The sequence below is a fragment of the Sinocyclocheilus rhinocerous genome, unplaced genomic scaffold (assembly GCF_001515625.1).
Source record: "Sinocyclocheilus rhinocerous isolate Xijiao unplaced genomic scaffold, SAMN03320098_v1.1 scaffold451, whole genome shotgun sequence".
In the NCBI taxonomy this organism is placed as follows: Eukaryota; Metazoa; Chordata; class Actinopteri; order Cypriniformes; family Cyprinidae; genus Sinocyclocheilus; species Sinocyclocheilus rhinocerous.
In genome coordinates, this window is record NW_015657491.1 from 867,475 (window position 1) to 880,195 (window position 12,721).

General features: G+C 36.3%; 1 protein-coding gene across 1 annotated transcript; it reads right to left on the reverse strand.

The window, feature by feature from the left end:
* Window positions 1-2,069: 2,069 nt before the first annotated feature.
* On the reverse strand, window positions 2,070-12,581 carry LOC107721071 (kelch-like protein 22). The gene is made up of 6 exons (XM_016528929.1): window positions 12,436-12,581; window positions 11,602-11,894; window positions 10,998-11,475; window positions 8,957-9,366; window positions 5,773-5,998; window positions 2,070-2,523 (listed from the first exon to the last, which is right to left on the reverse strand). The coding sequence occupies exons 2-6, from the start codon at window positions 11,826-11,828 to the stop codon at window positions 2,182-2,184; spliced, it is 1,683 nt and encodes a 560-aa protein (XP_016384415.1). The 5' UTR covers window positions 11,829-11,894; window positions 12,436-12,581; the 3' UTR covers window positions 2,070-2,181.
* Window positions 12,582-12,721: the final 140 nt, after the last annotated feature.

Sequence of the window (12,721 nt, forward strand, 5' to 3'; positions counted from 1 at the left end):
CAAATCAGAAATGTCTAGACGACAGTTTAAAGAGGCGATACGTCTGATATGTTGAAGACAGAAAATAAAAGCAAACAGTAAAAAGGAGTGCATAATATTCAAAGGAATTTTGAACAGAATTGCTTTTTACATTGCAAAAGACACCAGAGGAACTCTTGAACAACAGTTCACATTAAACTAGCTCATCTAACATTTGCAATTTTTTTCTGAAGATTTCTCTTTGGAGTGACTTGACAGCCAACATATTATTAATGAGCATTCACTAGAACAGCAGTCGGCAACCTGTCTGACATGAAGTGCAATTTTTCATTTATAATCACTGTGACATAAATTTTATTTTAAATATTAAGCAGCACAACTGTTTTCAACATTGATAATAATAAATCTTTCTTGAGCAGTAAATCAGCACATTATACTGATTTCTGAAGGATCATGTGACACTGAAGACTGGAGTAATGATGCTGAAAATTCAGCTTTGCATCACAGGAATAAATAAAAATGTTAATATATATATTTAAATAGAAAATTTTTACATTTTACAACGTTACTACTTTTACAACACATTTGATCAACTCTTGGGCCAATATTTACTCCACTAATGGTAGTACATGTGTGTGTAAGGTTGCCGACCCCTGCACTAGAGCATCCTGTTTACCACTTCTTCACCATTTCCTTTACTCTTTTGAAAATCGTTATTGCACTTAATTAATATCTATTAATAAAAAAGGCATTGGGCTTACCAAAACACATCTGTAAAATAAAGGCACCATAATTATAAACTAAATATTTGTAAAGTGCATGTGCAGTTAGGGCTGGGCGATACGGCCAAAAAAATGATCACAATAAATGTTTTCATATCAGTCGATATCGATAATTATCACGATAAATTTCAGATCTAAGTTTAAAGGCAGATTTTTGCTCCTAAGTGAAAGTTGTAGAAACCAGACTGTTAATTGTGGTTTTAAACGACTCTTTATGATCAGAACATGACAAACACTTCACGTTTTTGAATTTTTCACACTTTTCCAGTCATTTTTCCATCTTAATTACGTAGTTTCTGCTTGTTCTAATGAGTGATATTGTTTCAAAGCATGAACCAGGTTTGTGTCGCCTGCTGTATCTTCAGCAGTTTGCAGTGTAGGCTGCAATAATAATAATATTGATTTTTTTCGTCTTTTAGAAATGCACACTTGAGAGTAGCTTGAGGTGACGGTAGCAGCTTGAGTTAGGACGCAGATTTAAATTTATGTTCATTATCAAAAACAACAACATTTGTAAAAATTGTAACAACCTCAGTTTTATATGGTGAAATGGGATTATTCTGACTGTGAGTTTTACTAATATTAACCACTGGTCTTCCATAGTAGCATACATTTACATCACGAGAACTACAGTTAATACCACACATATAGCACCTCAATACCATGGTAAAAATGTAACGATATGGTTTCTAGGGATCTGTATGCAAAACAGTAGTCTAAATGCATTTATTATAATTGCACGAATGCTATATCTTAATCACAAAACAAACACTGTACTTATATTCCATTGCTCCTTTAATACATTTAATACATGTCTAATAATATAATAAACTTTGATATGAATATCCCACATTTCTGCCACAATACCATGGTGCAGTTGGTGTTACTACAGTAAATCCATGATGGCGATTTGTAGATTGAAAAGCTTTCTGACTGTCTCGTTGCTCACAGTGTTTCTGCTGTTTGTCAGCGCTCTTTCACCTGGCTTTAAATTAGTTTAAATCACAGAGTTCTTTGTGTTCTTCACTCAATCGTTTCGTCGCCCAGCCCTATGTACAGTGTTAGCATCTCCAACAGTTTCTCATAGTTCTGAGTGAAGTTTTGGACGTAAAACAATACGAAAATCATCAGCATGACTAAAATGGCACAACAACCTAAAAGAGTCAGTAAAATTAACCCACAAACATGAAGGAGTGCGATTTGGAAATAATCTAAACCAGAACACTTCCAACTTACCCTTAGTTACTTACAGACAGGCACAACAAAGGCTTCGATTAGTTACACATACTGTTCAATCTAAAAAAAAAAAAATTTGAAATTGCCACCAGAACTCAATCTAGTAAAGAATTATGGAATTTCATACAAGTCCCCAATTTAATAAAGTACAATTTTACGCCCCACCTGAGCAGCGCTAACACCTTCAGTCCTCGCTTGAGTTGTCCGAGTCATCCCAGTCCACCTCTTCCCATGATGCTTTAGCCCTTTGCTCCCAGCTGCGTGCCTGAGCCATGGCTGCTCGTGGCAAAAGCAGGACACATGCTGAAAGCCCAGATACACGGTCCTCGAGGGCTGTCCCGCTCTCCCATCGGTCCTCCTCCGCATTATAAATGTGAACATACTTCATTCGACTGCCCTTATCATGCGATCTTCCACCCAGGATGTAGATGCATCCATCCAGTACGGCCATGCCTGGCTCCCCATGTCCAGCAGGCAACGGACTCACCACAGACCACACATCTGCTATTGGGTTATAGCACGCCACCTATAGAGACAGACAGAACTTTAGCTCAGTCACTGGCTCTGGTTCAAAACATAGTGAGCTGCTTTGTTGTCTACTCTCCACATAGACAGCTGATTTTAAAGGCAGCATGCTAACAACAATGAAACCTCATAACAACACTCTTAATAGGCAGGCGAGCCACACGAAGAATGATCCAACCTCACATGAAGCATCTGGGAGACTTGACAATAGATTCCAATACCCTAATAATTGTAAAAATGTAATTAAGATTGGCCCGTTTCCTTACTTTTTAGTGTTGAATGACATACAGGTACATCTCAAAAAATTACAATATCATGAAAAAGGTCAATATTTTTTGTCACTCATTTCAGAAAGTGAAACCCATATATTATATAGATTCATTACACATAGAGTGAAATATTTCAAGCCTTTATTTCTTGAAATTTTGATGATTATGGCTTACAGATAATGAAACTAATTTTTTGAGATGTACCTGTATGTGTCAATGACAAATATGAGTAGGGAAAAAAGGACAAATATTTTAGAATTTAGAAATGTTCTCACATTTCTTAGAAATGTATTGTATATTTTCAAGAAAAGTTAACATGTAATGATTTTTTTAAATGTATTACACTACTGTTAAAAAAAATTGGGGTCAGCAAGATAAAAAAAAAAAGATATCTATACTTTTATTCGGCAAGGAAACAGTAAATTGGTCAAATGTGACAGTAAAGACATTTACAAAATGTTACAAATATTTCTATTTCAATTACATTGTAAAATATATTAAAATAGAAAACAGTTATTTTTAAATTGTAATAATATTTCAGTTTTACGTTTTTTGTTGTTGTTGTTGATCAAATAAATGCAGCCTTGGTGATCAGAAGAGATTTCTTTCAAAAACATAAAAAATTGTACCAACCCCAAACCTATATATACTGGCAATATATTAAATAATATTAATGCTGTCAAAATTAGCGCATTAACGCATGTGACAAATTTTTCCAGTTAACATATTTAACGCAATTAACGCAGAGGCGGAGTTAAGGTTGGCCACTCCACTCACAACTGCTGCTTCTGTCACTTCTTTTTGTTCTTGACAAGAATTGCGTTTATTTAGATGCAGAAAGTCTTTGCGAACACATCAAACTGGAGACTTTCAGACCTCAGCGCAGGTGTGAATCAAACGAGCGCGGAAAAGCTACAAATGATGAGGAGCTTCAGTAGAGCAACAGTGAACTGCGGTCAGATGAGATGTTGTCAGGCCATATATCAGTAAATACCAATTCTGTCCTGTCAGCCGTCATACTGTGCTCGTAGCGCGTGCTCTTCAATTGCACACACAAATGCAGGGGCGCGCGATATAGCCCTACGGTAGGCTATATCATTTCATGTTAAAGCTCAAAAGAAACTAAGAGCATGCAATGTCGTAGTTATGTCATCATGAAATTACCAAAAAAGCGATTAAAGCCGTTTTAAACTGTGCATGAGTCGACATACGGGTTTCCATCCAAAGTTGCGAATTAAAATTTTACGAATATAACGAATTGAACTTTTCCATCCAACGAGTCAGAGAGAACAAAATTGTCACTTCCTGATAAACTGGCACTAAATATCACTAAGAAAAGTAAGAGAAGCCACTGAATATAATAATTCTCATCCGCGTAATCTACGCCCCTGCCATAGCGCAAAGTCACATGATTTTTTGAATGCTCATGCGGGATTTATTCGCAAAATGCGTTTCCATCTCCCATTATTCGCATTAACCCTTTTTCGCACAAGTCAAAAACCCACCTCAAGCGAGCGTAAAAACTTTTTTGCGAATTAAGGGATTTATTTTCGAAATGTGGCGTTTCCATCACTTCAAAATGCGTATAAAAACAGGGTGATGGAAACAGAGAAAAGAACATGCTTCTGAAATGCAGTGGTTTTTAAAACTGTCCTGGAGCAGCAGTGTGTCTGCCTCATCTAACACACCCGATTCAACCCATCAGCTCATTATAGAGACTTCGAGAGCTGAAGTGGGTCAGAAAAGGTAAAGAGTTGTGAGAAAATAGGATGCGTGTCACATCCGCGTCATGTTCAGCAGCGGCATCCAAAATAACCTAATAACCAGCTGCTGTGATGTCTCTTCATCAAAGAACAAAAGAAAAAAGATTAAATCAATAACTTTTGTAGCTTTAAGGATTCATCTATATTTAACTTAGAATTTAAAGTTTGATAACTTTATTCAATTTCTGTATATTTCCTACTTGCTGAAGGGCACATGTAGCTAAATATGACATTTATGTTTATGTGAAGATTGTTTTAAGTTCACATAAATTAGAAGTGGTTATTTTTTAAAGTCTAATAAATATTAAGATTGATAGCTCTCAATTATACTGTAATGTCGAATGGCTAATAGTTAATAGTTAAATATTAGGGGGAAAAATCATAGAGACATCAGTAGTTTTGGTATCAGTGATACTCGCCTCCAGTCATGCCATTAAACAAATATTTTTTTTAAAATTACTGTCTTTATGTTATTTCCACATTATTTTGAAGATGTGAAATTGTTGCAATATAAAAGTATATTTAAAAACTTTAATGCTAGGTGTGATTAATCACGATTAATTTCAGAAAACAAAATTGTGATTAATTAGTTTGTCTTTTTTAAATCGATTGACAGCACCAAATAATATATATTAAATAATTAAACAAATAAAGGTTAATGAAGATAAGAGTGTCCAAGAAAAAAATCTACTTTATAACACATGTGCCAGGTTTTTTAGAAATGTACTGTTTGTATTCATGGTTTCATATGGTTTTGAAAATCAAGAAAAGTTTCAATTGAATGAATTTAATGTCATATGCTGTAATATCATGTAAAACTAATAACTTATTTTCCTTACATATTGAATACAGAAATGAGTGTACACATCTTAATTATTGAACTCAAAAAAGTTAAAACATTTTAAGTTAAACAGCATGACATTTTACAACCTGAACTAACCTTGCCTTGTCATAAATGGTCAAATTATCTGTTTTTTTTTAATTTTTTTAAAAGACTTATGGACCTTGACACATGTTGACTTTTGGAACATCCTTCACCTGAGGAGCAAAGCCTATGATGTGGTCTAGGTTGGCAGCTCACTAGGTTTTGCTTTAACTTATTAAATTAATTTTATTTATTAATTAACCCAGTTTTTACACCATGCTATAACTGGTGTTAAAACATGCAGTCATTGTTAACTGTAAAGCAGCGATGCGGGTATTTCAGAAGTTCAGTACCTTGAGGACGTCTCGCCGGTAACCGCAACCATCGTTGCTGCCTCCAATGACATAAGCGCGGCCGTTAAGTGCTGCCATGCTGTGCCAGGCGCGCTCCACCGGGCCCTCTGCACACAAGCTCCAGTGATTGCCGCTGGGATCGTAACAGTAGCTCTCCTTCAGATAAGCCATTCCCCGCCGACCACATGCTATGTAGATCTTCCCATCAATCACTGCGCCGGCGTGAAACAATGGAATGAATCAAACAAATAATGTAAATTAACAATTAGAGATGTATCAAAAATGTATTATGTAAATATTTTAGTATGCATATTATTGTCCTGAGTTTTAGCAATATGTTATTAAAAAGACATTCAATATTGTCTCATTATTAAAGTGTTTTTTTTTCTCGATTACTGTTTTTTCAATTGTTATACTTCAAATAGAAATTCAGCTGTACAGAATTTCATTTGTTGCATCACTTACACTCTCTTTTTTGACTGTTTGTGCTGAATTAATACGGGACAAACTGAAGGATAATGCCCATTGAGCTTCTCTCTTTTCAAAACAATAGAGCTTATTGAAATGCTGCTCAGTGTCAACCTAACTGTTTTTAAAATATTTGTTTAAAGGCGAGTATCACTGATATCAAAACTACTGATGTCTCTATGAAATTGTTTTCCCCCTAATATTTAACCATTAACTATAGCCATTCGACATTACAGTATAATTGAGAGCTATCAATCTTAACATTTATTAGACTTTAAAAAATAACAACTTCTAATTTAAGGTCTTTTAAAACAATCTTCACGTAAACCCATTTAAAATAAATGTCATATTTATCTGCCCCTGCCCTTCAGAAAGTAGGAAATATATAGTAATTGATTAAAGTTATCAAACGCTAAATTCTAAATTAAATATAGATGAATCCTTAAAATTTATTAGACTTTAAAAAATAACAACTTCTAATTTAAGAGAACTTAAAACAATCTTCACATAAACCCATTATAATAAATGTCATAATTACCTGTGCCCTTCAGAAAGTAGGGAATATACAGAAATTGAATAAAGTTATCAAATCCTTAAAGCTACAAAAGTTATTGATTTCATTTTTTTTTATTTAGTTTTTTGATGAACAGACATCACAGCAGCTGGTTATTAGGTTATTTTGGCTGCCGCTGCTGAACATGACGCGGATCTGACCCACTTCAGCTCTCAAAGTCTCTATAATGAGCTGACGAGTTGAATCGGGTGTGCTAGATGAAGGAGACTGTGGTGCTCCAGGACAGTTTTGAAAACCACTGCATTTCAAAGATATGTTCTTAAAAGTTGTGCCAGGCGCGCTCCACCGGGCCCTCTGCACACAAGCTCCAGTGATTGCCGCTGGGATCGTAACAGTAGCTCTCCTTCAGATAAGCCATTCCCCGCCGACCACATGCTATGTAGATCTTCCCATCAATCACTGCGCCGGCGTGGGCATATACCTGCAGACACAGGCATGTGAGAGTGTGTATACATTATGCACATTAAATCTAAAGTTCATAAACTCATGTCACATTCTTGCGGTAGCTGCAGCCCTTATGTAAATACAACTTGCACTACTGGCCAAAAGATTGGAATAATTGAGACCCCTCTGCTCACCAAGGATGCATTTATTTGATCAAAAATAGAGTAAAAACAGGATTTTATTACAATATATACAAGTTATTTTCTGGTTCTCGAATCTGATTGGCTGAGAGGAGTGTGATATTCTAGTGATAACAGCACTCCAACGGTTTCACCGCTTGTATCACACCGCTTGCAGTATTTCTCACGGTGAGTGTCATGGCAGACGTCCAAATCCACTATAATTTTATAAATAATACTGTTTGTTGTGTCTCAGAATGTAGTTTTATGAGGTTTTTTTTAGGTGAGAATGTACTTGTTTAGACTTCAAATATGTGGCTTGTTAATAAAGATAATGTCTATTTGAAAAATTGCCCCAATGTTTTCGGACTTATGAGCTCCAGGGCGTCAGCGGCCGTTCAGCGCTCATGAACCCGCCGAGAGCAGCCTCACCCCGGCCAGATCTTCAGGAATTTGCCGCTGGCTCTGATGTCTCTATAGTGGTTAAACATGAGATATAATTCATTCATTTTGGGTAAATCTAATGGGCAGTCTTTGGTCTCATTAATCTATTATTTGTTGTGTACATAGAAAAAGTCTTAGATATTTGAGTTCAGCTCATGAAAAATGGGGGCAAAAACAAAAGTGTTGCGTTTATAATTTTGTTCAGTGTAGTATAATCATTTGCAAACCAGAGGTCCAGTTTTATGTAAAAGTTTCTAAACAGTTTTTAACCTTTATCCCAACATTAACAATATTACTGATGATGTACATCTTAATTTCTTTATGCTTACACTGGATTCACATATTTTTTGTTGCCGTTTCTGTCTTCTTATGGAATTTATGTGAATAATGAGTTTTATTTCGTTTGACAAGCTTTCAAACTCTGAGTGGTCTTGCAATTATAATGGTTTAAGATTTGGATAAACAACAAGTCCAATAATCCAATCAGCACTTATTGGATTATATTGGTCTCTGATTTGGATATGATACAAATCCAGTAATCCCAAACACAAGGCCAAATGGGAGGATCTAAAGTCCTACAATGGCCAAGTCAAAGCTCTGATCTCGAACCTGAATAATGTAAAGCCAGTCACACTGTAATAATAAGAAATGTTTCTTGAGCATCAAATCAGCACATTAGAATGATTTTTTGAAGGATCATGTGACTCTGAAGACTGCAGTAATGATGCTGAAAATTCAGCTTTGCATCACAGGAATAAATTACATTTTAATATATAATACAACAGAAAATAGTTCACAATATTGTTGTTTTTACTCTATTTTTGATCAAATAATTGACTTTCAAAAACATTATTACAAAAAATTACTGAAATAATAAAAAAAATGAAACCCATTAAAGTATATTAAAAATAAACAAAATAAAAGTATATAATAATTAAAAAAATTAGGACTCATAATTTCATAAAATGAGAAATTTGGTAAAAGTACAGCAAAAACAAAATTCTTCATTCTCTTCTACAGTGTAACATGTATAAACCAGTTATAAGCACTGTCCCTCTAACAGTTGTTCTAGATTCACAGTTGCACTTCAACATCTGTAAAAACATAATGCAAATTAATATTCAGCATCACTTACCGCCAGCATCGAGATTCAGCACGGAAGCCGCTGGTGTTCTTGTCTCCACCAATTAGGTACACAAAGTTATTGAGCACCGCGATGCCCATGTTGGACATGCGAGGAGCGCGATCTGCAGCCAGACTACGCCACTCGCCCCAGGAGGGGTGGAACACCTGGAAGCGCTCTTCATTGTCCACCAGTGCGCTAGATGAATACATGCCACCGAATCCCACGATGCACTGGGAGCTGCAGCGAGGCTGAGTGAGTGGGGTTTGCATCACCGGCTGCCACAGCTCCTGACTGTGGTAACGCAGAGCAGCGGCCACTGAATCCCGCAGCGGACACTGCTTTAACCGGCTGTGCAAGCGCTGCAACACATGCTTCTCCATCAGACAGAACCGCACTGCTTCCAACATCTGCAACGGATCCTGAAGGAAAAGTTGATTTGTCATAGATATCACTAATCACATCTATGGCAATGGGGAGACTAATACTTGTTTTTTTTGTGTGCTAATTTTGGGGTGCTAATTCCAAAAACAGTGTCTGTTTTGCTTGAGCACATCACATTCTCTCACAAAATATAATGTGCATTTTGTAGCGTTCAACAGAAAACTGCCACAAAGACATGATTCGAGCCGGTTACAACTACATGTTCAATTCTCATCTGATTTTCACATTTCTCTAACAAGGTTAGAATTATGGCCAGTGACAAAAGAAAATGCAAACATGACCCAGATGTTTTCTGCTACATTAGTGGGTGTTTTACTAAATCAGCAACAGAAAATTACAGTTTTTGTGACGAAAAAGGTAAAAGTATGTGTTTAAGTTAAGTTTTTGGACATTAAATTGATTATTTGAATATACTGTTTGAAGATTATAAATGACACATTTTGAACACTACTTTTTGTCAATAAAACCAAAACTTTTAACATTTGACTGCTTTTGTTATTTTGATGCATTAAAGCTGATATATATTAGCTGATTCTGATTCTTCTGATTACACACAACATATATATTTGAACAAACCTTCATAAAAAAAATCCAAATCTAATTCTGAATTTGAAGAATGAAGTTCTTTTAAAATATTTCTGCTTTATCATGGACAATTCTATGTGTCACTGACCCACATAAATAAATGATTTCACAGAGTGGTTGTTGATCTCTCATGTTTAGTACTTCATTGATGCATGTGCATTCTCAGTATTTATTTGTATAATTGTATAATTATTAGACGTGCAGTTTCATAACCTCATAATAATTGAAAGACTTGGTATATTTGTTTTTCTAAAAAAGTTACTGCTGGATTTTTTTAAGTGAACAGAATATTAAAAATGGTGAAAAAAGTGATCAGCACCTGAAATATAAACTTTCTATAACATACTCAGCTTTCAGATGATGTATAAATCTCAATTTCGAAAAATTGACCCTTATGACTGGTTTTGTTGTCCAGGTCACATATACTACCGTTCAAACGTTTGTGGTCAGTAAACCAAAACTTGTGACATATGACTGCTTTTGTTATTTTGATTAAAGCTGATACATGGGTTATTTTAGGTAACTAAAACCAAAACCGATACTAAAACTTTAGCCATTTTTGTAACTTGTAATAAAAGGATGCTAATTTAAATCAAATAAAATGTGAAAACCTTTTTATTTCACCTAGTTGCCAAGGCAAAATTTCTTATTTTAAATTTTAACTAATAAAAATTAAAATACTAAAAATGACAAAACACAAGAAAATTACTAAAATTTTAACAAAAATTAAAATGAAAACAGAAAATCTAAAACTAAAAACTGATTTAAACGATAAAAAAGTCAATAAAATAACAATGACACATACAGTAGCATATTTCATTCGAAAAACCTTTTTCCCCACATATTTTGTGAAAAAAACTAAGCTATGTGATGAAATGTGCCCAAAGTTCTTATTGATATTTTTGAACCAAGCATCATCAAATGAGGTAATATTAGGCCTTTTCTGCAAATCAACACTTCAACAGACAATTTTTTCAAGATGCAGGGATGTCATATCTGCAGTGGCCACCCATCTGTTTCTCACCTGTAAGCAAACCCCATCCTTCTCCACCTGTTCAGGAGTGTAATGGTAGTGCAGGGCTGCTTCATACACCTCGTTCTCTGAGTTCACCTCCAGATCGTTGCTGGAAAGCACACTCAGGATCTTTTCCGGAGGAAGCTTTCGATACACTGGTGTACGTGAGAAGGTCTGGATGTTCTTGAGCAGATATGAGCGAATTTTTTCCCCAAGCTGGTTGAGCCCGTAGATGTCAGCTAGCTTTTCCACCTCCAGGATGTTGTCATCATCCAGCCAGGAGAACAGGAAGTCGCAGCAGAAGCCGATCACATCTTGGACCTGCAGCAGAGTGGCCGCACACAGCACTTCCTGTACCGTGTCCAGGTCCAGCTCCAGCTCGGAGGTGTAGATGAAATCCAGCAGTTTGGTCATCGCCGTGTATGTGACTCCTTGGACGGGGATCTCAGTTTGCTGCATCTCCCGCAAACCGCCGGCAAACATGCCCCTAAACACAGAGAGGAAAGGAGGCACAATCAACATTAGAGACTTCTTTAAAAATATTTTTAAAATCTTCCAAAGTTCCTAAATCTTCTTCCTTCATCCCTAAACATTTGGGGAGAGTCATACATACCTGAAATAGTCACATGAGGCCGCCAGGAGAATGCGGTGAGCCTGAATAGCTTTTCCTTCTACCAAGAGCACCACATCAAACAGAATCCCTCCTTGTCGCAGCATCAGGAGCCCGTCTAACAGTCCCTGTGAATGGGCATTACTGCGGTATTTCTGCTTGGCACAGGGCTGAGTGGAGTGAACGGCTCCTCGTGCTCCAGCCGTGCAGGAGACCAAGTCATCAGCCATCTTGATATAAAAATGCAAACAGAAAGTGAACCTGCTCACATTTTTGTGTGACGTCCCACACTGCTGCTAAATGAAAGAACAGGGAGAGACATTAGAAATTTCCCCACCCTGTGTGTGTCATCAACTGTTATTAGTCACCATAGAAAGTAAATATGACAAACATATATCACACCACAATGACAAGAGAAAGTAAACATACTTTGATTGACAGGAAACAAAGTCCTGTCTGCCACATTTCATAACCACAGATAAACAAGAACTAGGTCAAAATGATACGTTAATAAGAAAAAATCTAAAACACTACAATTTTTAAGGGCAATGGCGAGTTTATACTCAAAATAGAAAGACAAACTACGATTGGCAAAATGTATATTGGTACATAATGTTAACATCATTTAACTGTAAATAGTGGCCTGTATTTATTCCTCCAGTAAACATGATATTCGTAGAAAGTGCAAATAAAAAATACGATAGTATAAATGATGCGAACAAAGGCTGAGTGTGATTGATTGAGCTGCCAGCAGTGTGTGGTCGTTATATAATCTGACAGTACAGTAGATATTGTGAGTTTGTGCATGAGCAACACTTCAGCTGTCGCTGCACTTACCGGGAATGATCGGACGAGTTAAAGAAGCCTGTTGCAGCCGGATGACAACAGACACTCTGTGATAATGGTGATGATTGTGATGAAGATGTTTCAGTATGTTTGTTTACTGATCGCCCAGCTGAGTTTGCCCGTGACGTCACAGCAGCGCTTCCGGTGTTCCGGTGAATTCAGTTCCTGTTTCCCCCTCACAGCGCCTGCGCAACTTCGCAGTGTTGCCAAGTCCGCGGTTTTCCCGCGGTAGTTTTTAGGAGCAATTGGGCTTTTTTATATATATATATATATATAT